Here is a 26,394-nt window from a genome sequence, read left to right as displayed (position 1 = left end):
TTGATTCTGGCAATCAATCGAGGAAGCATCGGGAAGGGTGGAAACACATAAGCCATCCCGAAGGTCCAAGGTGCTGTCAAAGCATCTATCAGGACCGCTCCCGGATCCCTGGATCTGGACCCGTAACAAGGAAGCTTGGCGTTCTGTCGAGGCGCCATGAGATCTATCTCTGGTTTGCCCCAACGTCGAAGTATTTGGGCAAAGACCTCCGGATGAAGTTCCCACTCCCCCGGATGAAAAGTCTGACGACTTAGGAAATCCGCCTCCCAGTTCTCCACTCCCGGGATGTGGATTGCTGACAGGTGGCAAGAGTGAAACTCTGCCCAGCGAATTATCTTTGATACTTCCATCATCGCTAGGGAGCTTCTTGTCCCTCCTTGATGGTTGATGTAAGCTACAGTCGTGATGTTGTCCGACTGAAACCTGGGGCCAAGCCAGAAGAGCATTGAGAACTGCTCTCAATTCCAGAATGTTTATAGGCAGGAGACTCTCCTCCTGAGTCCATGATCCCTGAGCCTTCAGAGAATTCCAGACAGCGCCCCAACCTAGTAGGCTGGCGTCTGTTGTTACAATTGTCCAATCCGGCCTGCTGAATGGCATCCCCCTGGACAGATGTGGCCGAGAAAGCCACCATAGAAGAGAATTTCTGGTCTCTTGATCCAGATTCAGAGTAGGGGACAAATCTGAGTAATCCCCATTCCACTGACTTAGCATGCACAATTGCAGCGGTCTGAGATGTAGGCGTGCAAAGGGTACTATGTCCATTGCCGCTACCATTAAGCCGATCACCTCCATGCATTGAGCTACTGACGGGTGTTGAATGGAATGAAGGACACGGCATGCATTTTGAAGCTTTGTTAACCTGTCTTCTGTCAGGTAAATCTTCATTTCTACAGAATCTATAAGAGTCCCCAAGAAGGGAACTCTTGTGAGTGGAAAGAGAGAACTCTTCTTTTCGTTCACCTTCCATCCATGCGACCTTAGAAATGCCAGTACTAACTCTGTATGAGACTTGGCAGTTTGAAAGCTTGAAGCTTGTATCAGAATGTCGTCTAGGTACGGAGCTACCGAAATTCCTCGCGGTCTTAGTACCGCCAGAAGAGCACCCAGAACCTTTGTGAAGATTCTTGGAGCCGTAGCCAATCCGAATGGAAGAGCTACAAACTGGTAATGCCTGTCTAGGAAGGCAAACCTTAGATACCGGTAATGATCTTTGTGAATCGGTATGTGAAGGTAAGCATCCTTTAAATCCACTGTGGTCATGTACTGACCCTTTTGGATCATGGGTAGGATTGTCCGAATAGTTTCCATTTTGAACGATGGAACTCTTAGGAATTTGTTTAGGATCTTTAAATCCAAGATTGGTCTGAAGGTTCCCTCTTTCTTGGGAACCACAAACAGATTTGAGTAAAACCCCTGTCCGTGTTCTGACCGCGGAACCGGATGGATCACTCCCATTAGTAAAAGATCTTGTACACAGCGTAGAAACGCCTCTTTCTTTATTTGGTTTGTTGACAACCTTGACAGATGAAATCTCCCTTTTGGGGGAGAGGATTTGAAGTCCAGAAGATATCCCTGAGATATGATCTCTAACGCCCAGGGATCCTGGACATCTCTTGCCCAAGCCTGGGCGAAGAGAGAAAGTCTGCCCCCCACTAGATCCGTTCCCGGATCGGGGGCCCTCACTTCATGCTGTCTTAGGGGCAGTAGCAGGTTTTCTGGCCTGCTTGCCCTTGTTCCAGGACTGGTTGGGTCTCCAGCCTTGTCTGTAGCGAGCAACAGCTCCTTCCTGTTTTGGTGCAGAGGAAGTTGATGCTGCTCCTGCCTTGAAATTACGAAAGGAACGAAAATTAGACTGTCTAGCCCTAGGTTTGGCTCTGTCTTGAGGTAGAGCATGGCCCTTACCTCCAGTAATGTCAGCGATAATTTCTTTCAAACCGGGCCCGAATAAGGTCTGCCCTTTGAAAGGTATGTTAAGTAATTTAGATTTTGAAGTAACGTCAGCTGACCAGGATTTTAGCCACAGTGCTATGCGTGCCTGAATGGCGAATCCGGAATTCTTAGCCGTAAGTTTAGTTAAATGTACTACGGCATCTGAAATAAATGAATTAGCTAGCTTAAGAGTTTTAAGCTTGTTTGAAATCTCATCTATAGTCATTGAGTCAAGAGTCTCTTCCAGAGACTCGGACCAAAAAGCGGCCGCGGCCGTGACAGACGCAATACATGCAAGGGGTTGCAATATAAAACCTTGTTGCACAAACATTTTCTTAAGGTAACCCTCTAATTTTTTATCCATTGGATCTGAAAAGGCACAGCTATCCTCCACTGGGATAGTGGTACGCTTAGCCAGAGTAGAAACCGCTCCCTCCACCTTAGGGACCGTCTGCCATAAGTCCCGTGTGGTGGCGTCTATTGGGAACATTTTTCTAAATACAGGAGGGGGGGAAAAGGGTACACCGGGCCTATCCCACTCCTTAGTAATTATCTCTGTAAGCCTCTTAGGTATAGGAAATACGTCAGTACTCGCCGGTACCGCATAGTATCTATCCAGCCTACATAATTTCTCTGGGATTGCAACGGTGTTACAATCATTCAGAGCCGCTAATACCTCCCCTAGCAGTACACAGAGGTTTTCCAGCTTAAACTTAAAGTTAGAAATGTCTGAATCCACTCTATTGGGATCAGAACCGTCACCTGCAGATTGAAGCTCTCCGTCCTCATGTTCTGCATACTGTGACGCAGTATCTGACATGGCCCTATTATTATCAGCGCACTCTGTTCTCATCCCAGAGTGATCACGCTTACCTCTAAGTTCTGGTAATTTAGACAAAACTTCAGTCATAACATTAGCCATGTCCTGTAATGTGATTTGTAATGGCCGCCCTGAAGTACTCGGCGTTACAATATCATGCACCACCCGAGCGGGAGATGCAGGTACTGACACGTGAGGCAAGTTAGTCGGCATAACATTCCCCTCGTTGTTTGGTGAATGATGTTCAATTTGTACAGATTGACTTTTATTTAAAGTAGCATCAATGCAATTAGTACATAAATTTCTATTGGGCTCCACTTTGGCTTTAGCACATATAGCACAGAGATATTCCTCTGAGTCAGACATGTTTAACACACTAGCAATAAACTAGCAGACTTGGAATACTTTTCAACTCAATTTACAAGTAATATGAAAAACGTATGAGTAACAATGAACCGGAGAAATTATAAATTCAAATTCTTTCCGGTAAAAACACAATTTAGCAAAGGATTGCTCCCATAGTAATGAATAACAAACCCTTACATAGCAGAAAAAAAGTACCTAATAAAAACGTTTTTTATCACAGTCAAAGCACAATCTCACAGGTCTGCTGTGAGTGATTACCTCCCTCAAAATAATTTTTGAAGACCCTTGAGCTCTGAAGAGACGAACCGGATCATGCAGGGAAGAAAACAGACTTGTGACTGAATTTCTGATGCGTAGCAAAAGCGCCAAAATAGGCCCCTCCCCCTCACACACATCAGTGAGGGAGATCAGTAAACTGTCTTAAATTAAATAAAACTACCGCCAAGTGGAAAAACAGTGCCCAAAACAATTTTTCACCCAGTACCTCAGATAATTAAACGATTTAACATGCCAGCAAAACGTTTAACATCAATAAATGAAGTGTCATTAGAAAGCCTGTTGCTAGTCGTTCCCACTGCAAGTTAGGCTAAAAACATTTTTATGCATACAGTATTATCCCAGTGAAGTGCCATTCCCCAGAATACTGAAATGTAAATATACCTACATGACAGCCTGATACCAGTTGCTACTACTGCATTTAAAGGGACACTGTAACCAAAATTTTTCTTTAGTGATTCAGATTGAGCATGAAATTTTAAGCAACTTTCTAATTTACTCCTATTTTCAATTTTTCTTCGTTCTCTTGCTATCATTATTTGAAAAAGGAGGCATCTAAGCTTTTTTTTGGTTTCAGGACTCTGGACAGCACTTTTTTATTGGTGGATGAATTTATCCACCAATCAGCAAGGACAACCCAGGTTGTTCACTAAAAATGGGCCGGCATCTAAACTTACATTCTTGCATTTCAAATAAAGATACCAAGAGAATGAAGAAAATTTAATAATAGGAGTAAATTAGAAAGTTGCTTAAAATTTCATGCTCAATCTGAATCACAAAAGAAAAAATTTGGTTACAGTGTCCCTTTAAGGCTGAACTTACATTATATCGGTATTGGCAGTATTTTCTCAGTCAATTCCATTCCTCAGAAAATAATATGCTGCTACATACCTCATTGCAGGTGAACCTGCCCGCTGTCCCCTGATCTGAAGTTTACCTCACTCCTCAGATGGCCGAGAACAGCAAAATGATCTTAACTACGCCGGCTAAAATCATACAAAAACTCAGGTAGATTCTTCTTCAAATTCTACCTGAGAAGGAACAACACACTCCGGTGCTGTTTTAAAATAACAAACTTTTGATTGAAGATATAAAAACTAAGTATAATCACCACAGTCCTCTCACACATCCTATCTATTAGTTGGGTGCAAGAGAATGACTGGGTGTGTGGGGAGGAGCTGTATGGCGGCTCTGCTGGGTGATCCTCTTGCACTTCCTGTTGGGGAGGAGTTAATATCCCAGAAGTAATGATGACCCGTGGACTGACCACACTTAACAGGAGAAAACAAGCCTTCTGGTCTGTCTAGATTTGTTAATGAACTACACAAGAGTTATTTTCTCTATATTTTGTGCGTACTGGCTGATTTTAAACTCACCTTTTACCTCCCCCTAATCTTAAATGTTGTTGTATTTTGCCCGGAATCAACTTCACCCAGCAGTGATTCAAACCTTCTCCCAGCTGATGAGTAGCTATAACTACGAAACAGTCTGTCCTGGGATGGTTATGAATCACTGCACTAACCCTAGCTAAGCTTATAAGCTGTCTGAACAGTGATGCTTTGGCATAAAGAGAATCGGCTGAAAAGCGGACTTGATATTTAAAAGGTGTGTCATTGTAAACCTAATTTGCATATCCTACCCAGAATCCTTTGCTGCATTGGAAACAAAGTAATTCAGAGGTTTTCTGGGGGGAAAACAAGCCTTTTGGCCTGTCTAGATTTGTTAATGAACTACACAATTCGTTATTTTCTCTATATTTTGTGCATAGTGGAGGATTTTAAAACTCACCTTTTACCTCCTCCTAATCTTAAATGTTGTTATATATATATATATATATATATATATGTGTGTGTGTTAATATGTGTATATACACATATTGAAACAAATATATATGTATATATTCATATACTTATATATTTAAAAATGCTGCTCTACTTACCCCCTTCGCTGTGCAAGGTTCCGATGTCGCCTCTGACAGCATCATAACGAGCCTATTGAAGCGCACTCTCGTGAGCGCAATGCTTCCTAGCAATGCGAACGCAAGCAATTTACTTGTAATACCAGTGCACATTATCCTGCGCTGGTATTACAAAGTGGAGCGCTAATATCGCTTGCGCTCCACTTGTGATCTAGCCCTTAGTATTAAATGTTCCTATAAGCCCTACCTCCTACACAACCCCAGAATAAGGTGTAACCAATGAGTTTCTAGCTAAATGTAGGTACAATTAGACTGCAGGACATTCACTATAATTAATCAGTTCATTGAGTTCCAATGTTTCACTAAAGTACAGAGAACATATATATACAGTGTATATATATATATATATATATATATATATATACACATACAGTACATACTCATATATATATATATACATACACACGAGAGAGAGAGAGAGAGAGAGAGAGAGAGAGAGAGAGAGAGAGAGAGAGAGATAAATAGATAGATAGATAGACGATGCAATCTTTGTCATATATATATATATATATATATATATATATATATATATATGTGTGTGTGTGTGTGTGTATATATATATATATATATATATATATATATATATATATATATATAAAATCCCCAAAGAAGAATAAGCACAGGCTTACAAATTCATGCAACTGCCAGGGTGCACTTTATCCAAAATTCAAAGTCCCATCAAAAAGGCACTCGATGGTCTTCTTAAAAAGTAACTTTTATTTCAGGTCATCAGTAAAATGACATAATGTTTCGGTGTAGTCCAACACCTTTGTCAAATGTCATACACAAAACAACACGTGTGTGTTTGTTTGGGGCTCCAATTCGTGGAGGCTTGTTTTGTGTATGACATTTGACAAAGGTGTTGGACTACACCGAAACATTATGTCATTTTACTGATGACCTGAAATAAAAGTTACTTTTTACGGAGACCCAGTGAGTGCCTTTTTGATGGGACTTTATATGTATATACAGTATATACAGTATATATATATATACAATTTTTTAATTAACTTAATTGCACAATTCAGTTTTGGATATGTTCAGGTAACTTAATAAAATCTTCCTTTCTCACATCAGAGTTTTGCAACCCAACAGTAAATTGCGGACAAAAGAGAATAAAATATCATTTTCACCCTGTGATTTAATCTACCAAAAAGAAATATCAGTTACACACAGGAAATTAACTTAGTGTTGTAGAGCTGCTGAACAAATGTGTTTATATCTTAAAATGTCCAGATTACTCAACTGTTTTATATTTATTTTATAGGCATTTGCATTGGCAGCAATACATTAAAAACAATATTTGTGTTATGGGATTGGGAATCCAGCTCAAACAAGGTATGCAACTGACAATCTTATCATCTTCATAAAACAATAGAATTATTTAAGTAAGCTGACTGAAATCTTTGTGTAGACTAAAGCGACAAGTGCTTAAAGGGATATGAAAACCAATTTTTTTTCTTTCATGATTTAGACACAGCATGTGATTTTAAACAAGTTTCTAAGTTATGTCCATTATCAATTTTTCTTAGGGTTTTTTTGTATCATTTGTTGAAAAGCGGGGATGCATGCTTAGGAGACGGCGCATTTCTGGAGCACTATATGGCAGCAGTTTTGCAAGAATGTTAGCCATTTGCAAGAGCATTGATGCAGCGCTATTTCCTGCCATGTAGTGCTCTAGATGCCTACTTGGGTATCTTTTAAACACAGAAAATCATGGGAATAAAGCAAATTTGATAATAGAAGTAAATTGGAAACTAGTAAAAGGTACGCTCTGTCTGAATCCTGAAATCATTTTTTGTTTTCTATCCCTTTAATTAGGTGAAAAGTTCCAGTAAAAAAGAGAAAGTGTATTTAGTCTCATAGAATTCACTTTACACCATTAAATTCACAGCTTCAATCACTTGAGATCCTACTCAAATAGAGAGCAACAATTGTAGGAAACATGTGACAACTAATTTAATTCAATCCAATCAAGATTTAACTTGAATGAAAGAGTCATAAGTATATCCTCCGGGGCAGTAAAACATTTCAAGTGTGTTTATGGGAACAAGTCATCACAAAAACTCACCTAAAGAAAGACTTTGTGTGATGTTCACTGTAAAAGTCCATCGCTTCTTCCCTACAAACAAATAACATCAGAACAGTTTACTTTTTTTTAAAGACAGATTTGATGTTTCAGAAACAATATGATTTTTGTTTACTCTGTCATTGATTTTAATTCAAAATGCTAGAATAATTAGAATATGTTCAATAAAAATATAATTTGCTACTTTGATGAAAAAATGCAACTTTCTTCACTGTGTAATGTGCCAATCTTTTTTTATTAATTAAAACAGCATTTATGATAGTTGCCAGATTATTAGTGTTAGATTTAAAGGGACTGTAAACATATTGAGATTGTAATATAAATTGTTACATTTGCAATATAGTTTTATTATTTATTTTGCCCTCTGTTCCTGTAATTTAAAGGGACATTAAACTGCTGGGTACAACTTCAGTAGTGTGGTTACAACTCACCATGCTATTGTTTTTCCTTCTGTACCTGCAGCTGTCTTTAAAGCCACTAATTTATTTTAACCCATAACAGAAGTCAGCAGGTAAATCTATGCATCTTGGTACATGGGTACTGTTCCCTTCTGTGACAGAAGCAGTCAGTAGCGGATCTACTCAAAGGGCACTGGAGCAAAATGTATTTTATATTTGTTTTTTTTTACACAGTTTAAAAGTTACATAACAAATATAAAAAAAGCATTCAGGAATAATATAGACATTTGCAGAAATGCAGCAAAAATGTAGAGCTCCTGCTCTGTATTATGCACACTAAACTGAAGTGCATAACACGGCTTGTCAAGAAGACCACAATGTCACTGATGAATGTGTACCATTTGCCAGAATACTTAAAGGGCCATTAAACCCCAAAAAAATATTTTATGATTCAGATAGAGAATACAATTTTAAACAACATCCCAATTTACTTCTATTACCTAATTTGCTGCAATCTTTAGATATTGTTTGTGAAATAAATATAAATGCACATGGGTGAGCCAATCACATGAGGCATCTATGTGCAGCCACCTATCAGAAGCTACTGAGCATATCTAGATATGCTTTCAGGAAAGAATATCAAGAGAATGAAGCAAATTAGAAAGTTGTTTAAAATGGTATTCTCTATCTGAATCATGAAAGAAAAAAATGGGGTTTAATGTCCCTTTAAGCTGTACGATGGCAGCGAGCAGTGTGATGATGCAGAACTTCACTAACTAGAACTTGGAAAGGGTTAAAATAAGGGTTAAAATAAGAGAACAGCTTTTATGAGAGTTGCAGTTACAGGTGAAAAACATTGGCACGGGGAGTAGTAACCGGGCACTGTAGTTGTGCACATCAGTTTAATATTCATTTAAGGGGAAAGTCTAGTCAAAATTAAACTTTAATGATTTAGATAGAGCATCAATTTTAGGCATCTTTCTAATTTACTATTATCAATTTTCTTCGTTATCTTGGTATCGTTATTGGAAAAAGAAAGAATGTAAGCTTAGAAGCCGGCCCATTTTTGGTTCAGCACCTGGGTAGCGCTTGCTGTTTGGTGGCTACATTTAGACACCAATAAGCAAGCGCTACCCAGGTGCTGAACTAAAAATAGGCCTGCTCCGAAGCTTACATTTAAATAAAGATACCAAGAGAACGAAGAAATATTGATAATAGGAATAAATTAGAAAGTAGCTGGACTATTTAGTTTAAATTTGACTAGACTATTCCGTTAAGTCTGAAAATTAAAGATTTTCCAGTTCTAAGAATCCAGAGTACATTTGTCAGGCTTCACAAGTCTAACCCTAACACATCTATGTACCTAACTAGCTTCAACAGAGATGATAAGAATTTTAAGACAAAGCATTTTTTTGCTAATATAATGACCGTGGTTAGCTGTTTCTTGTCCAGTTACATGTTCGGATCGGCTTCTTCAACACTCACACATCTGAAGCATTTTAAAAAATTGCAGATGTATTGGTCTAGTAGTTCCAAAGCAATGTGCCACTTGGTTTATTTTAGATTAGCATTAAAACTGATATTGCATTGTTCCTGAAATGTTTACCAAAAGTAGATTCTTCGTGATCCACTATCCATTGACTTGACTAATATGGAGCAAAATAAATTACAGCAATGCCTAAAACTAAGGGCCTGATGATCAAAAAACGCGACGGCATGGAGAGAAATCACACAAAATCTATGGTGACTTTTTTAAGCATTACATTATATGTAATGTATGCTTCTCTCCATATCCAAAATCCTACATAGCTAACTAAACTGCTCTTAAGCTAGAATTTATCTTACTAAAACTCTTTAATGGACCTCACAGTACTGACGAGACTTCTTAGATAATCTCGCCAGACCAGAGAGCTTTAGGTCATTGTGCCCTACAACAGGACAAAGAAATGAAGATACATTGTAATGTTTAGCATGTTTTAGACATCATGTGTATTGTATAATGGTCAGAATTCTGTAGAGCTGTCAGTTTGGTAAAACTTATTTATTTGGATTAGAAAAAGCAAATGGTTAGTTATTTAACGCATATATTAATGCATCGGTTCAATCATTTGCAACAGGAATGGCCAACTGGTGCCCAAGGGACACATGCAGCAGAACTAAGAATGTGCACCATAGGTTTTGTGCTCCAGGACATGTGTGCTTTGGTGACTTCTTGCGGGTGGGCAAACAAGTTGTTTTCTGGTTGGGAAGACAAAGAGTACCCTGTAGTTTGACATAGATCTGATTTTTAGGAAACATTTTACTATTGTGTGTTTTAATATTTTATATGCAGCTCTTAAAGGGACAGTCAACACCAAAATTGTTATTGTTTTAAAAGATAGAACCCCTTTACTTCCCATTCCCCAGCCTTGCACAACAAACATTCCAATATTAATATACTTTATAACCTTTAAACCTCTAAATTTGTGCCTGTTTGTAAGCCACTACAGACAGCCTCTTATTACATGCTTTTTTATTTGCTTTTCAAAACAGGATATTTCTAGTTTATGTGGGCAATATAGATAACATTGTGCTCACGCTTGTGGGTTGTGGATGACACTGCACTAATTGGATAAAATGCTAGTCAATAGATAATAAATAAATAGCCATGTGATCAGGGGCCTGTCAAAAGAGGCTAAGATACAAGGTAATCACAGAGGTAAAACTGTTTTCATATAACCATGTTGGCTGTGCAAAACTGGGAAATAGGTAGCAAAAGGGATCATCTTTTTAAACAATAACATTTTTGGAGTTGACTGAAGGCAACTAAAATATTGTCTGCAGCCCTATATTTTAGGAAGTAGGACATTACTGATTTACAATATTAAAAGCACATTCTAGTGCCATTTTCCTACGGTAATTTAAACGTGATAAACAAAAACATGATGGTATTACTACAGTTTATCTCATAATCCTGCATAATGTTTGATCATCACTTTCTAACACTACCAGAGTATGGCTTACAAAGGTACAACAAGCCCTGTTTTTTAGGTTTAACAGCACCAAGTCTCAGAATACAGCAATGAGCACTGTACATGCAATCTTGCAACTGGGATATGCAGCTCCAAATGTGAGTACAAGAACTCTGAAGAAGTCTACTACTTTTCAAAGCAACAAAAGGACTAGAAAGTCCCTTTAATTTTTGTATGCCATGCTTCATTTTTAAATAATAAAAATGTAAAAGTACAAGTACTTCAAGTAATGATGGATTAAATTACACAGACGTTCAATAATCGGTCTATACATAGCATATTTTAAAGGGACAGTAAAGCTAAATGAAACTTACAAGATTCAAATGGAACATGCAATTGTATATAACTTTCCAATGTACTTCTATAACCTAATTTGCATCCATCTATTGGTGTCCTTTGTTGAAAAGCATACCTAGGAAGGCGAAGGGAGATGCTGATTGGTGGCGGCACATGTTTTTTGTCATTGGCTCACCAGTAATGCATTGAAGATAATTTAACAAAGGATACCAAGAGAATTAAGCACATTTTATAACAAAAGTAAATAGGATTTTTGTTACATTGTATGCTCTATTAAAGAAAAAACAAAAAAACAAAAAACAAATGTGTTTCATGTCCGTTTAAGATAAAACTAAAACCAAATGTTCTTATACTGCAGACTATTACTTGACACACTAAGTCAGTGCATAGTTTTATTTAAATTAAAAGTCTGGGCTATTGCATCTAAGACCATAAAGTCCAGGCTCTTCAGTGCCATATAAAGTGCATTTTTGAGACTGCTCGATGCCTTTGGCTGAGACAAAAAAACATTACTGTAAATGCCCCAGGGCACAACCATCAGAAATGAGCAAGATCTTGTGCACTCTAGCCACAGCAAGCAGCAGCACATATCCCTGAGTAATCAAACAGGGCTGCTGAACATTGTGACTGAACTTCCCCGTTTGGAAACAAATAGTATTAAAAGCAACAAAAAAACTCACACAGAGAGGTCAGCTGAGTTCTGACCTGTTTGTCATAAGTTGCACAACCACATTTAAAATGTAAGCTTTTTTTTTGCTTTTTTGCTTTTTTTTATTTTTTTTAAATTTCTTGCATTTATGTTCTGTAGAAATATTTCTTTACACTCAAAGTAGAACCATGTTCAAGTAAGTTCAGTGTTGCAATTGTTGTGTGCAGGTAGAACTCTCAACTCTGTCTCAAGACTTTTATAAAGTGCTTCTGCTTTTTGTATAAACCACCCTACTTCCTGCCCTGCACAGTCAAAGGGGAGATAAAGAAAGTCAGAAAAAGAAGAGAGAGAGAAAGGGGGAATAGTAATGGAGAAAGAGAGAGAGAGAGAGAGAGAGAGAGAGCAGGGGGAGGGGATAATGGAGAGGAAGAGAGAGAGAGAGAGGGGGGGGGTGAGGGGGGGAAAAGATACAATGCATTGCTACACTTTATTTTGTAATCAAACAAGTTTGTTCAGTTCAAAGCTACAGGATTTGAACAAAGAATAACAAAAAACATAATTTATGCTTACCTGATAAATTTATTTCTCTTGTAGTGTATCCAGTCCACGGATCATCCATTACTTATGGGATATTAACTCCTCCCCAACAGGAAGTGCAAGAGGATTCACCCAGCAGAGCTGCTATATAGCTCCTCCCCTAACTGCCATTACCAGTCATTCGACCGAAAACATGCAGAGAAAGGAAAACCATAGGGTGCAGTGGTGACTGTAGTTTAATGGAAAAATTACCTGCCTTAAAGTGACAGGGCGGGCCGTGGACTGGATACACTACAAGAGAAATAAATTTATCAGGTAAGCATAAATTATGTTTTCTCTTGTTAAGTGTATCCAGTCCACGGATCATCCATTACTTATGGGATACCAATACCAAAGCTAAAGTACACGGATGACGGGAGGGACAGGCAGGCTCTTTATACGGAAGGAACCACTGCCTGAAGAACCTTTCTCCCAAAAACAGCCTCCGAAGAAGCAAAAGTGTCAAATTTGTAAAATTTGGAAAAAGTATGAAGAGAAGACCAAGTTTCAGCCTTGCAAATCTGTTCAACAGAAGCCTCATTCTTAAAGGCCCAAGTGGAAGCCACAGCTCTAGTAGAATGTGCTGAAATTCTTTCAGGAGGCTGCTGTCCAGCAGTCTCATAGGCTAACCGTATTATGCTACGAAGCCAAAAGGAGAGAGAGGTAGCCGAAGCTTTTTGACCTCTCCTCTGACCAGAATAAACGACAAACAGGGAAAACGTTTGTCGAAAATCCTTAGTTGCCTGTAGATAAAATTTCAGGGCACGGACTACATCTAGATTGTGTAGCAGACGTTCCTTTTTCGAAGAAGGATTAGGACACAAAGATGGAACCACAATCTCTTGATTGATATTCCTGTTAGTGACCACCTTAGGTAGGAACCCAGGTTTAGTACGCAGAACTACCTTGTCTGAGTGAAAAATCAGATAAGGAGAATCACAATGTAAGGCAGATAACTCAGAGACTCTTCGAGCCGAGGAAATCGCCATTAAAAACAGAACTTTCCAAGATAACAACTTGATATCAATGGAATGAAGGGGTTCAAACGGAACCCCCTGTAAAACATTAAGAACTAAGTTCAAACTCCATGGTGGAGCAACAGTTTTAAACACAGGCTTGATCCTAGCTAAAGCCTGACAAAAAGCTTGAACGTCCGGAACTTCTGACAGACGTTTGTGTAAAAGAATGGACAGAGCTGAAATCTGTCCCTTTAAGGAACTAGCGGATAAACCCTTTTCTAAACCTTCTTGTAGAAAAGACAATATCCTCGGAATCCTAACCTTACTCCATGAGTAACTCTTGGATTCGCACCAATATAAGTATTTGCGCCATATCTTATGGTAAATCTTTCTGGTAACAGGCTTCCTAGCCTGTATTAAGGTATCAATAACTGACTCAGAAAAACCACGTTTTGATAAAATCAAGCGTTCAATTTCCAAGCAGTCAGCTTCAGAGAAATTAGATTTTGATGTTTGAAGGGACCCTGGATCAGAAGGTCCTGTTTCAGAGGTAGCGACCAAGGTGGACAGGATGACATGTCCACTAGATCTGCATACCAAGTCCTGAGTGGCCATGCAGGCGCTATTAGAATCACTGATGCTCTTTCCTGTTTGATTCTGGCAATCAATCGAGGAAGCATCGGGAAGGGTGGAAACACATAAGCCATCCCGAAGGTCCAAGGTGCTGTCAAAGCATCTATCAGAACCGCTCCCGGATCCCTGGATCTGGACCCGTAACGAGGAAGCTTGGCGTTCTGTCGAGACGCCATGAGATCTATCTCTGGTTTGCCCCAACGTCGAAGTATTTGGGCAAAGACCTCCGGATGAAGTTCCCACTCCCCCGGATGAAAAGTCTGACGACTTAAGAAATCCGCCTCCCAGTTCTCCACTCCCGGGATGTGGATTGCTGACAGGTGGCAAGAGTGAGACTCTTCCCAGCGAATTATCTTTGATACTTCCATCATTGCTAGGGAGCTTCTTGTCCCTCCCTGATGGTTGATGTAAGCTACAGTCGTGATGTTGTCCGACTGAAACCTGATGAACCCCCGAGTTGTTAACTGGGGCCAAGCCAGAAGGGCACTGAGAACTGCTCTCAATTCCAGAATGTTTATTGGTAGGAGACTCTCCTCCTGATTCCATTGTCCCTGAGCCTTCAGAGAATTCCAGACAGCGCCCCAACCTAGTAGGCTGGCGTCTGTTGTTACAATTGTCCAGTCCGGCCTGCTGAATGGCATCCCCCTGGACAGATGTGGCCGAGAAAGCCACCATAGAAGAGAATTTCTGGTCTCTTGATCCAGATTCAGAGTAGGGGACAAGTCTGAGTAATCCCCATTCCACTGACTTAGCATGCACAATTGCAGCGGTCTGAGATGTAGACGTGCAAAGGGTACTATGTCCATTGCTGCTACCATTAAGCCGATCACCTCCATGCATTGAGCTACTGACGGGTGTTGAATGGAATGAAAGACACGGCATGCATTTTGAAGCTTTGTTAACCTGTCTTCTGTCAGGTAAATCTTCATTTCTACAGAATCTATAAGAGTCCCCAAGAAGGGAACTCTTGTGAGTGGAAAGAGAGAACTCTTCTTTTCGTTCACCTTCCATCCATGCGACCTTAGAAATGCCAGTACTAACTCTGTATGAGACTTGGCAGTTTGAAAGCTTGAAGCTTGTATCAGAATGTCGTCTAGGTACGGAGCTACCGCAATTCCTCGCGGTCTTAGTACCGCCAGAAGAGCACCCAGAACCTTTGTGAAGATTCTCGGAGCCGTAGCCAATCCGAATGGAAGAGCTACAAACTGGTAATGCCTGTCTAGAAAGGCAAACCTTAGATACCGGTAATGATCTTTGTGAATCGGTATGTGAAGGTAAGCATCCTTTAAATCCACTGTGGTCATGTACTGACCCTTTGGATCATGGGTAAAATTGTCCGAATAGTTTCTATTTTGAACGATGCAACTCTTAGGAATTTGTTTAGGATCTTTAAATCCAAGATTGGCCTGAAAGTTCCCTCTTTTTTGGGAACCACAAACAGATTTGAGTAAAACCCTTGTCCTTGTTCCGACCGCGGAACCGGATGGATCACTCCCATTAATAAAAGATCTTGTACGCAGCGTAGAAACGCCTCTTTCTTTATTTGGTTTGTTGACAACCTTGACAGATGAAATCTCCCTCTTGGGGGAGAGAATTTGAAGTCTAGAAGGTATCCCTGAGATATGATCTCTAACTCCCAGGGATCCTGGACATCTCTTGCCCAAGCCTGGGCGAAGAGAGAAAATCTGCCCCCCACTAGATCCGTTCCCGGATCGGGGGCCCTCGATTCATGCTATCTTAGGGGCAGCAGTAGGTTTCCTGGCCTGCTTGCCCTTGTTCCAGGACTGGTTAGGTCTCCAGCCTTGTCTGTAGCGAGCAACAGCTCCTACCTGTTTTGGTGCAGAGGAAGTTGATGCTGCTCCTGCTTTGAAATTACGAAAGGAACGAAAATTAGACTGTCTAGCCTTAGGTTTGGCTCTGTCTTGAGGCAGGGCATGGCCTTTACCTCCTGTAATGTCAGCAATAATTTCTTTCAACCCGGGCCCGAATAAGGTCTGCCCTTTGAAAGGTATTAAGCAATTTAGATTTAGAAGTAACGTCAGCTGACCAGGATTTTAGCCACAGTGCTCTGCGTGCCTGAATGGCGAATCCGGAATTCTTAGCCGTAAGTTTAGTTAAATGTACTACGGCATCTGAAATAAATGAGTTAGCTAACTTAAGGGCTTTAAGCTTGTGTGTAATCTCATCTAATGGAGCTGATTCAAGTGTCTCTTCCAGAGACTCAAACCAAAATACTGCTGCAGCCGTGACAGGCGCAATGCATGCAAGAGGTTGCAATATAAAACCTTGTTGAACAAACATTTTCTTAAGGTAACCCTCTAACTTTTTATCCATTGGATCTGAAAAGGCACAGCTATCCTCCACCGGGATAGTGGTACGCTTAGCTAAAGTAGAAACTGCTCCCTCCACCTTAGGGACCGTTTGCCATAAGTCCCGTGTGGTGGCGTCTATTGGAAACATCTTTCTAAATATCGGAGGGGGTGAGAACGGCACACCGGGTCTATCCCACTCCTTAGTAACAATTTCAGTAAGTCTCTTAGGTATAGGAAAAACGTCAGTACTCGCCGGTACCGCAAAATATTTATCCAACCTACACATTTTCTCTGGTATTGCAACTGTGTTACAATCATTCAGAGCCGCTAACACCTCCCCTAGTAATACACGGAGGTTTTCCAGCTTAAATTTAAAATTTGAAATATCTGAATCCAGTTTGTTTGGATCAGAACCGTCACCCGCAGAATGAAGCTCTCCGTCCTCATGTTCTGTAAATTGTGACGCAGTGTCTGACATGGCCCTAATATTATCAGCGCACTCTGTTCTCACCCCAGAGTGATCACGCTTACCTCTTAGTTCTGGTAATTTAGCCAAAACTTCAGTCATAACAGTAGCCATATCCTGTAATGTGATTTGTAATGGCCGCCCAGATGTACTCGGCGCTACAATATCACGCACCTCCCGAGCGGGAGATGCAGGTACTGACACGTGAGGCGAGTTAGTCGGCATAACTCTCCCCTCGTTGTTTGGTGAAATATGTTCAATTTGTACAGATTGACTTTTATTTAAAGTAGCATCAATACAGTTAGTACATAAATTTCTATTGGGCTCCACTTTGGCTTTAGCACATATAGCACAGATATCTTCCTCTGAATCAGACATGTTTAACACACTAGCAAATAAACTAGCAACTTGGAAATACTTTTCAAGTAATTTACTATAATATGAAAACGTACTGTGCCTATAAGAAGCACAGAAAAAGTTATGACAGTTGAAAACTAATAAACTGAAAAGTTATAGCATCAAATCTTTGTAAAAAACACAATTTTAGCAAAGGATTGCTCCCATTAGCAAAGGATAACTAACCCTGATAGCAGAAAAAAAAAAAAATACAGAAATAAACGTTTTTTTATCACAGTCAACTACAATCTCACAGCTCTGCTGTGAGTGATTACCTCCCTCAAAACAAGTTTTGAAGACCCCTGAGTTCTGTAGAGATGAACCGGATCATGCAGGGAAGACAATAAACTTCTGACTGAATTTTTTGATGCGTAGCAAACCCCTCCCCCTCACACATAACAGTGAGAGAGATCAGTAAACTGTCATAAATTAAATAAAACGACTGCCAAGTGGAAAAAAATAGTGCCCAAAACATTTTTTCACCCAGTACCTCAGAAAATTAAACGATTTTACATGCCAGCAAAAAACATTTAACATTAATAAATTGAGTGTTATTAAAAAGCCTGTTGCTAGTCCCTGCAAATTAGGCTAAAGTTTTATGCATACAGTATAATTCCAGTGAAGTGCCATTCCCCAGAATACTGAAGTGTAAAATATACATACATGACAGCCTGATACCAGTTGCTGCTACTGCATTTAAGGCTGAGTTTACATTATATCGGTATGGCAGAATTTTCTCATCAATTCCATTGTCAGAAAATAATAAGCTGCTACATACCTCTTTGCAGATTAATCTGCCCGCTGTCCCCTGATCTGAAGTTTACCTCTCCTCAGATGGCCGAGAAACAGCAATATGATCTTAACTACTCCGGCTAAAATCATAGAAAAACTCAGGTAGATTCTTCTTCAAATTCTACCAGAGAAGGAATAACACACTCCGGTGCTATTATAAAATAACAAACTTTTGATTGAAGGTATGAAACTAAGTATAATCACCACAGTCCTCTCACACATCCTATCTATTCGTTGGGTGCAAGAGAATGACTGGTAATGGCAGTTAGGGGAGGAGCTATATAGCAGCTCTGCTGGGTGAATCCTCTTGCACTTCCTGTTGGGGAGGAGTTAATATCCCATAAGTAATGGATGATCCGTGGACTGGATACACTTAACAAGAGAAATAAGAGAATTCTCAGTGTCTCATTTCCTGCACAAGTCATGAGTTACTTAAACTATTATTTTTTATATGGTTCTACATTATTATTAACAAATAGATTTATTGGGAAGTATAAATATAACCACCATTCCAATGTATGAGCCTACGAGAGTGTAAGAGAAAACTAATGAGCAATGAGGTAAGGTGAATACTGTACCAGCGATTCAAACAGATGCTGTGTCACTAATTCATACAACTTCTCAGTCTGTCTATCAAGTGTGTGTGTGTGTGCGTATATATATATATATATATATATATAAAAAGATGTTCCTCTGTCTTGTCTTACTTTTTAAATATTTAAATAAAAAAAAATGCTCAAAATGTGTGCTTCAGTTGAAGCAGGAATGTTATAGCCCAGAAAGGCATCACATTGCAGTGTTAGGACCAGTCAACATTAGGACACCTTCCTGTGAGAAAGTATAAATCAAGACTACATACTCCAAGAGGTGGCTGGCATACCTATATATCCTGGGAGGAAATTACTGGATGAAATTCTCTACATACTCCAAGAGGTGGAAGAGATCTTAAAAGCACACACTCTCATTCCGGACTTACCTACATCAGCAACTGAGTACCCCTTCCAGTGCGGCAACTTACCTCATATGATTGAGGTAAATTCTGGTAAAGGAATTCACTTTACTAAAGATTATTTAAATTGACTTTTTGTGACATTTTCCATACTAATTAGAAAATAGTTTTTTTTACATATAATCTCTGTTTTGTATTGAAATATCAAACATATCAATTGATTCATTTTACTATTCCACACTTACTAATAGATATAAGGATTTGTTAGCGCTGTTATCCCCTTGTACATTTGTCTTAACTCTTACATCACTGGGGAGCTATATGCAACCCTTTGATGCATTTGTTTTCTAACAGCTGCCATTTATTTCCTTCCTTCTGACTAGCGCAAATCTGAGTACCGCTTGTTTACAGATCAGTGTTTCTGACCTGTTACATTCTACTTGCATGCTCCATATATATATATATATATATGCACACGCACACATCTTTAGAGATGTATATGTATGTATCTCAATGTTAAATAATTTTTATTAGATGTGTTATTATGAGTGTAAGTGTACTTTGTAATGTATTTTTGATGTGTTTTGTGCAAATTTTTTGTTCAGCGAAACAGTTAACCAGAGCTCTGAAGTCACTGTAATTATTCTAGCGTAAATTGCAATTGCGCTCAAGTGATTGTGTGTGCTTTCAACTCGCAATACGAGCGATAAGCCTGACAAGCACAAGCACGTGCAAACGTTTGTGCTCCACTCGTAATCTGGCCCTATGTGTTTAACCTCCAACAAAAGGGTTAAACACGTAGCTAAAGCCCTGCAACACAATGCAACTCTTGAGAAGGACACTGTTGGTTACATGCATGGCTCATCAGCATGACCTATTAAAATATGCAATATGTTGAAGCTGTGAGGCCGACTTAAATGGACATTAAACCCATATTTTTTCTTTCATGATTTAGATAGAGCATGCAATTTTAAACAACTTTCTAATTTACTTCTATTATCTAATATGCTTCATTCTCTTGATATCCTTTGCTGAAAAGCATATCTAGGTAGGCACAGGAGCTGCTGATTGGCGGTTGCACATAGATGCCTTGTGTAATTGGCTCACCCATATGCATTGCTATTTCTTCAACAAAGGATATTTGAAAAATGAAGCAAATTAAATAATAGAAGTACATTGGAAAGTTGTTTAAAATTGTATTCCCTATCTGTATCATGAAATAATTTTTTTGAGTTTAATGTCCCTTTAAGCTACCTCAATGAAATATATAGCCAGTATTATCATGCAACCTCCCACTTGTGTGCCCCTGAAATTAATTAACTGGTGAGATTTAGATAAATCTACACCTCATTGGAGATACTCTTTGCATCTTGCAGATACAACCAATGTCATTGGTGCACAGTATAACAAATTATATACATACATATTGATATATTACAACTGGCCTTACCTATTGGAGTCTGCATTGTTGCTGGGAGGTGACCTTACATGCTTTGGCCAAAATAGGTTATCAAAACCCCCTTTATCATATACATTTGGGGATAATGCACAAGTAACCTTTTCTGTGGCTTTAGCTCCCTGATTTAACTATTTGCGGAGGTTAAAAGCATATTTTTCTACGGACACAAGGGCTACAATAAAAAAAATGAACTAACACCCATTAGAATAGCCATTTAAGTAACCCTGGAAAATAGAAATAATAGTCCGAAATCTACATTTTACCATCTTTAAAAATAAACATCAAGATGGACACATGGTATGCAAACTGCACTAAATACTGTAAAGATAAATAATATGATGCTATTTATTTACTTACCTGGTAAGTAAAACCATTTTGGTTTTTGTAATTATAAATCCGGAGTCTAAGATTGTTTCGATTATTGAACCCATTTTCTTTATAGCGTCAGGTTTTATTAAAGCCAGTGTTCTACAAAAATAAAGAAAAGGTTAAATTTTTTCCAATAACTGACTGATCATAGTAATCACTTTGAAGAAATTCTGTATAGCGCACAAAATGCATTTTAATACAATAATTAAACTGATGTGCAATATGTTTACACATTTTGTAAATCTTCACACTCTGTAATAAAGAAATCTGATTATACATAGCGGCAACATGAGAGAATGTAGTAACGCACAAATCATTTATGATTACAAATATACTGAATTTTATTTTGTTAAATCATGTACAAATACGTGAACACTACCCATACCAGTTATTTACTCTTATAACCGTCAAAGGTAATTTAGAAGGAAAAAAAAAAAACTGTTAATGCATTTTAAATACATACCTATAAATAATGGCCTCCTTCGGCCTTTATTGGTTCATACAATATGAACAATGCTACCAGATTTTTCTACATAGGGCCATTAAAGACTTTTTACCGCTGTTAAAAAAACAAAATTTATGCTTACCTGATAAATTTATTTCTCTTGTGGTGTATCCAGTCCACGGATTCATCCATTACTTGTGGGATATTCTCCTTCCCAACAGGAAGCTGCAAGAGGATCACCCACAGCAGAGCTGTCTATATAGCTCCTCCCCTAACTGCCACCTCCAGTCATTCGACCGAAGACAAGCAAGAGAAAGGAGAAACTATAGGGTGCAGTGGTGACTGTAGTTTAAAAATAAAGAACACCTGCCTTAAAATGACAGGGCGGGCCGTGGACTGGATACACCACAAGAGAAATAAATTTATCAGGTAAGCATAAATTTTGTTTTCTCTTGTAAGGTGTATCCAGTCTATAGGACTAGCTATAGGACACGGATGAAGGGAGGGACAAGGCAGGCGCTTAAACGGAAGGCACCACTGCCTGTAAGATCTTTCTCCCAAAAATAGCCTCCGAAGAAGCAAAAGTATCAAATTTGTAGAATTTAGAAAAAGTATGAAGCGAAGACCAAGTCGCCGCCTTACAAATCTGTTCAACAGAAGCCTCATTTTTAAAAGCCCATGTGGAAGCTACCGCTCTAGTGGAATGAGCTGTAATTCTTTCAGGAGGCTGCTGGCCAGCAGTCTCATAAGATAAGCGGATTATACTTCTTAACCAAAAGGAAAGAGAAGTTGCTGAAGCCTTTTGGCCTTTCCTCTGTCCAGAGTAGACAACAAACAATGCAGATGTTTGACGAAAAGCTTTAGTAGCTTGTAAATAAAACTTTAAAGCACAAACCACGTCAAGATTGTGTATAATAGACTAAAATAGCATTGCACCCACTTGCAAATGGATGATTAACCCCTCAGGTTCAAAAATGAAGCAAAAAAACGGTAAAAAACGTTATAACAGTCACAAGCAAACTGCCACAGCTCTACTGTGGCTCCTACCTTCCCATAAAACGACTTTTGTAGGCACAAAAACCCTTTACAGAGGTCCAATATGTCAAGGGACTCCTTCAGGGAAGCTGGATGTCTCAGAATGTAAAAAACAAGTGCGCAATTAGAGCGCAAAAATAGGCCCCTCCACCATGCACTCAAAGTCAGAGGGCCTTAAAAAACTATTCCTAGGAGTAAAATAACAGCCATGTGGAAAACTAGGCCCCAAATAAAGATTTATCACCTCAGTAAAAAACGTTCCTTATATATATATATATATATATATATATATATATATATATATATATATATATATATATATATATATATATATATATATATATATATAACGTTTTACATACTAAGCCATAATAGAAAGTAATATGAAAATTACCCTTTACTGCAAGCATGATGCCAGTCATTATTAAATCACTGCAATCAGGCTTACCTTAACTATATCAGGCACTGTCAGCATTTTCTAGTTCTTATCATCCTCTAGAAAAAAATATACTGAACATACCTCAGGGCAGTTAATTCTGCAGGCCGTTCTCCCAGCTGAAGTTTCCCCATACTCTTCAGTTATGTGTGAGAACAGCAGTGGACCTTAGTTACAACCTGCTAAGATCATCAAAAACCTCAGGAAAATTCTTCTTCTAATTTCTGCCTGAGGTAAAAAAACAGAATTTATGCTTACCTGATAAATTACATTCTCTTACGGTGTATCCAGTCCACGGATTCATCCTTACTTGTGGGATATTCTCAATCCCTACAGGAAGTGGCAAAGAGAGTACACAGCAGAGCTGTCCATATAGCTCCCCTCAGGCTCCGCCCCCCCAGTCATTCGACCGACGGTTAAGAGAAAAAGGAGAAACCATAGGGTGCAGTGGTGAATGTAGTTTTACAAAAAATGTTATTTGAACCTGACTTAATTGCCAGGGCGGGCCGTGGACTGGATACACCGTAAGAGAAAGTAATTTATCAGGTAAGCATAAATTCTGTTTTCTCTTACATGGTGTATCCAGTCCACGGATTCATCCTTACTTGTGGGATACCAATACCTGCTGAAGTATAGCACACAAGCTCTACCCGTGCTGTCACATCTGTTGCAGAGGCTCCGCATCCGACCAGAAGTGGGGTAAGACAGGGGGGGTGAATCTGAATCTGAACTTTCTTAACTCTCCCTGGGGCCTCATAATTAACGGTCAGTGCATTACTTCCCCTGAGGTGCCCTGTGACCTGTTCTCTGTGATCCTGGTAAACTGACTCACAGGCACACAAGGCCCATATTCCTCCTGCTGCCTCCTTTTGCCATTTCTTGGTAGCCCCTCTTATATTGACCAGTTCAACATCTAACCTTATGAGAGGATAGACGCCCCAGTGCACCTGATCATATCTCTCAGTGCCACCTACTCTATGTCTAAGCTGGCTCACAACTAAAAGAAAAAAGAAAAAGAACTTAGTTCTAAGTGTGTAGCTGGTTTGTTTCTCTTCAAGAGACATTGCAAGTGACTACCCTAACATAGTAGTGGACCTCCAGATTTACTACTTTCCACGAGTCCTACCTGGCACTCCCCCTCAGTGCCCTCTAATTACATTGGCCCCCTAACGAATTGACTTGTGGGAATACTCAAATACAAGTTGACATTGTATAACCTGGTGGGTAATTGGGGGAGTGTGATTTAGCTGCTGCGTCAGCTTATGTGCCTCTGAGGTTCACACCCAGAGTGGAGTGTTTTTTTTTTTTTTTTTTTTTTTTTTTTAATTACTATTATTTTATTCAGCACTGTTCTTGCTCATATACCAATGTCTTACTGAACCGTTATGTCTGGGTAACACTTATAGAAACCTAATTTGTGTGACCACCCCTCACCTTCCCGCTCCTGCCCAATTTGTCTGGGTGGGTCACCTCCCTGACACGCTCCCCTAACTTTACATACTCTGACACGCTACAGTGCGCACAACTACCACACACCACCTGGTCATTCCACATCGCACTCCCACCATTGCAACACGTCACTCACCCTCATCTCCCACTAGCGGGACTTAAGTGAAACATCATATCCTGAAGAGCACCATCTTCACTCACATTCCTGACTCAATTGTAGAATTATATCATTTCTTTTAACAAATTAATAGGAAAGTATCCTATTAACCTTCATTCAGTACTCTATTGGCCTACGCTAATTGCTAATTTACCCTAGCACCTCTCCCTTTCCGGTCCAGTCAGTCTGGACTGGTCACTTCCCTTCTCCTTTTCCCCTTCTGCACAGTCGTATCCCACCATTCCCCGAGGTGCTAGGGACCTATTCACTTGAACTTGTGTACTAGGCCTGAGTGTTTCAATAAATAGCTATTATGTGATGTCATAACAAAATGTCATAACTATAGAGGGTGTTGTTGGTCCCTGCTCCGCAGTCTAGTGGTACATATTAGAACTAGTAAACTTTGCTATAAGGTACTTTATGCTCTTAGGATCATCCTGGGAGTGCTTTGCATTTAAAAGTTGGTACTAATCTTTGATTTACAGATACATCTAACAGTCTTTCCATAATGCCTCATGGGTCCAGACGACAGGGGAAAACCCCCACTAACACCCAAAAGACTGTTTATGACCATTTCACTCAATCGGGAAAGGAACCTAATCTTGTCACCAATGAGGAGTTGAGTGATCCTGAGTCGCTAGATGCTGAATCTCATTCCAGTGTGCGTTCAGAAGCGCCATTGCATCACTATATTACAAAGGCTACTCTACAACACATGCTGGCCAACCAGACACGCTCTATCACTCAGGAAATTCAACGTTCCTCAGCGGAATTGAAAAAGGAAATCTCAGAGATTGGTGATAGAGTTGAAGCACTGGAGCGGAAACAAGATGATCTAGCTGTGGATCAGACGAATCTGCTCACCTATTCTGAAACCCTAGCAGATCAGATGATTCAACTTGAATTTAAAATGGCAGATATCGATGACAGATCTCGCAGGAACAATATCCGGTTTAGGGGCATTCCAGAAACTGTAGAAAATACTAATCTTCAGTTTTTTCTGAGGGAGCTGTTTGCAGTACTCGTGGGTACCCCAGAGGGGTTAACCAATACAATGGAAAGAGCCCACCGAGCTTTAAGATCCCGATCTGCTCCTGCTGATAAGCCAAGAGATGTAATCGTTTGCTTCCACAGTTACATCTATAAAGATAAACTTATGCAAGCAGCCTTCAAAAGACCGCCCATGCCAGAAAAATTTAAGGACATTCAGCTTCTGCCTGACCTTTCGACTCACACGCTGCAGTATCGTAAAACCTTCCAACAAATTACTTTAGCACTCAGGAAAGCTAATATCGAATACAGGTGGGGACATCCTACAAACCTGGTGGTTACTAGAAATAACCAAAGCCACACAATCACCTCCATACCTCAAGGCATGGCCCTCCTGACCACATGGGGCCTACACTCAGACCAACCCCCACCATTACAGCCTACCTACCCAAAGCTGAGAGCTTCAGCTCCCGAATGGTCCATCAAAGAGCAAAGAGCTAAGAAACCTAAAACTAACCCACCGTAAAAATGAGACGAGCTGTCCTTATAGGAATTTACCTGGACTCTATCGAACCTGGACGTTTGACCTGTCACCGAGGATTCATGACCGAGGTTTAAGTTATAGTTTAAAAGTTTACAAATAACATGTACAATTATATTGTATGTTTGATCACCACTTTAATGTTGTTGTTGTTTTTCTTTTCAATATAAGATTTGCATATCTGTAGTTGTAAGTTAGATTAAAGTGACTACTGCGGAGCAGGGTTCACCCTACTGACCCCTGTTTCTGTTTGTTTTTCTCCCCCCCCCCCCCACAGGTAGCCCACACTAGGGCTCCATCGCAGCGAACTATTTTCGCTAACTCTCTCCCCTAACCTGCTGTCTGTCCCCCTCCCCTACCCACCCTTCCTAAACTAACTCTTGTTAACAGACCTGGTCTACCCTTTATAGTCCTCTATGCCCCCCCTCAAAATCCTAACTCACAATGTAAGAGGCCTAAATTCTCCACACAAGCGTAGCCTTCTAGCTAGATCACTTAAATTCCACAACCCCGACGTAGCCTTCCTTCAGGAGACACATTGGTCCCTGGACAACCCTCCTCGCACAATATCTAAAGACTATACTGTTCTTGAATACACCTCCTTTTTAAAGAAA

At 39.6% G+C, this 26,394-nt stretch overlaps 1 protein-coding gene across 1 annotated transcript in view; it reads right to left on the bottom strand.

The window, feature by feature from the left end:
• Positions 1-26,394, bottom strand: part of NME7 (NME/NM23 family member 7) — a 682,167-nt gene that overhangs the window by 403,939 nt on the left and 251,834 nt on the right. Inside the window, exons 4-5 of the mRNA XM_053706509.1 lie at positions 20,716-20,826; positions 7,444-7,494 (exon numbers count right to left, since the gene is read on the bottom strand). Of these exons, the coding sequence (XP_053562484.1) occupies positions 7,444-7,494; positions 20,716-20,826 (162 nt within the window). The remainder of the gene's footprint in view (positions 1-7,443; positions 7,495-20,715; positions 20,827-26,394) is intronic.

Source organism: Bombina bombina, chromosome 3 (genome assembly GCF_027579735.1).
Source record: "Bombina bombina isolate aBomBom1 chromosome 3, aBomBom1.pri, whole genome shotgun sequence".
Lineage (NCBI taxonomy): Eukaryota > Metazoa > Chordata > Amphibia > Anura > Bombinatoridae > Bombina > Bombina bombina.
Note: the sequence above shows the minus strand (reverse complement) of the source record. Positions and strands in the feature narration are given on the sequence as shown.